The 2,018-nt window shown below is 60.4% G+C and overlaps 1 protein-coding gene across 1 annotated transcript; it reads right to left on the reverse strand.

Moving 5' to 3' along the window:
• Positions 1 to 857: 857 nt before the first annotated feature.
• SMIM41 (small integral membrane protein 41) lies at positions 858 to 1,106 on the reverse strand (the record flags this gene model as incomplete). Its single annotated transcript, XM_080659289.1, has 1 exon — positions 858 to 1,106. The coding sequence occupies one exon, from the start codon at positions 1,104 to 1,106 to the stop codon at positions 858 to 860; it is 249 nt and encodes an 82-aa protein (XP_080515415.1).
• Between the last annotated feature and the right edge of the window lie 912 nt (positions 1,107 to 2,018).

Consider the following 2,018-nt stretch of genomic DNA (forward strand, 5'->3'; position numbering starts at 1 on the left):
AAGCGTCAGCCCCAGCTTCCTGGAGAAAGTGCTCCTGAGGCCCCCCAGCTGTTAGCTACCCTGCCATCCACCACCCCACAAACATACCACAAAGCTCCTAGCTCTGGGACACCCCAACTGAGCAAGGGCTGGGTGACCCCCTTCCCCCTGCACATCTCCCCATCCTTGGGGGTCATCCCTGCCTCAAGAGGGAGGTCACAGTGAGGAATCTTAATTTACTCAAATCCCCTCCAGAGACGCTTCTAGAAGGAGAGGAGGATGAAGTCAAAGGCCTAGGTTGTCTGAGTTTCTGTCCCAGTCTCTCCACCTCCCAGTGGAATGGGCAATGCTGGGGCACCTCGGAGTTGGGCTGGAGCAAAGTGGGCGCAGGGAGGAAAGTCTCCCAAGTAAAGTACACTGTGGTCCTTCCAGACTCCCTCCTCTTCCATCCACCGACCTCCCCCACTCCCAGGTACAGTGACGGCCTGTTCTAGAAAAAAAATACCTGGGCAGGGGCACCACTGCAGGAGAGATGATGGGGGAGAGGAGGGGCAGCCCCTTCCCTCAGATCCCAGAACTCAGAGGAGGTGAGGCAGCTGCAGGCCCACCCTGGGACTTCCTGAGGCAGAACCAGAGACCTGAAGAGCTGATGTGACTGCCCCCCTCGGCCCAGTCTCTCACCTGTGCACCCGCGGCCTCAGTGAAGGAGGAACCCGAGCCGCTGGCTCTGCAGCAGTCCTCAGCGCACTTCTGACCCGCACCGGCACCGCGGCAGCTCCCTCCCTCGCAGTCATGCACCCAGCTCAACTGTGCCCAGCTCTAGGGCTGCCTGGACAAGGCAACCCCAAGCGCAGCTGGATGCCTAGGAGCTGGGGTGCCTAGGAGTCTTCGCTGCCGGGCTCAGCCTCTGGGGATGCGTGCTGCCCTTGGGCCAACAGAGCCCTCAGGCCCTGAGCGCGCAGGAGGAGGCCGCCTCCCAGGAAGAGGACCCCACAGAGTACCAGCAGTGACAGCACGCCCAGCACCGCTGCCTGCACGGGGCGCGGCCCTTCGGGGAGTCCCAGCTGCACCCCTGACTGGTTGCAGCAGCTCAGCCAGGCAGCTCTGGCTGCCTGCGAGGCGTTCATGCTTCCCCTCGGCTGCTCAGATGTGCCCAGATACGCGCAGGACCCTCAGACGTGTGGGAGCCCCGGCTGCAGGCGGAGGACTGCATCTGGGAGGGAACTAAGGGGCGGATCCCAGCCGTCCTACACCCCCACCCCTTGCGCAAAGCACTCAGGCCAGACAAAGGGCTCCCCCAGCGTAGACTATGGCCCAGACTTCCAGGCCAGGGGTTATATCTTCTTGTCTCCAAGCCCCCACACCTACGCATGCGAATCTGGCCTATGCTCCCAACAAGCAAAACCCAGGAACCTGTCCCCAAGGCTCCCCCTCCCCTTTGGCAAAGGAAGTTGAGCTAGTACCTTCCTCAGAACCCTGAGAAAGATCTTCCAGACCCCATCTCAGGTGCTGGCTGGGGCAGGGGCACCTAAGCAGGAGCAAGGGCCATCCCCATTTCTGGGCCTTCTGCTCAGATGGCCCAGGTGCCACAGGAACAGGAGATGCTAGTAAATGACAGCCTCTAAGACCTGAGTGATGCCTATCCTTCCTTCCCTTTGGCAGCCTCCAGGGGCTGGACAGCAGGCCAGTGCCTCCTTGGTCCCACACAGGGAGAAGGAGGCTAGGGGGACTTTAAGGCATACCCCTGTTCCTTTGTGCAGGCCCCAGAGGGCAAGAAGAGGTACAGACCAATGGGAAAGCAGATTTGAGTCACCAAAGCTTGGGTTCTGAACTTGAGAAAATCAGCCCCTACCTCTGGGAAATCCCAATGCCAAAAGGATGGAGATGTTATTGTCCTGTCCACCTAAGGGAGTTTGCTGCCAGCTGGATAGCCCACAGCCAAGCCAGTGTGGGAGAATGGTGCAGCCTGGCTGCAGAAAAGGAGTCTGGGGAAGCTGGAATGGAGGGAAGACCCTCCTGCCCAGGTCTCCTGAGAAACC

This window comes from Plecotus auritus, assembly GCF_963455305.1.
Source record: "Plecotus auritus genome assembly, chromosome: 3".
In the NCBI taxonomy this organism is placed as follows: domain Eukaryota; kingdom Metazoa; phylum Chordata; class Mammalia; order Chiroptera; family Vespertilionidae; genus Plecotus; species Plecotus auritus.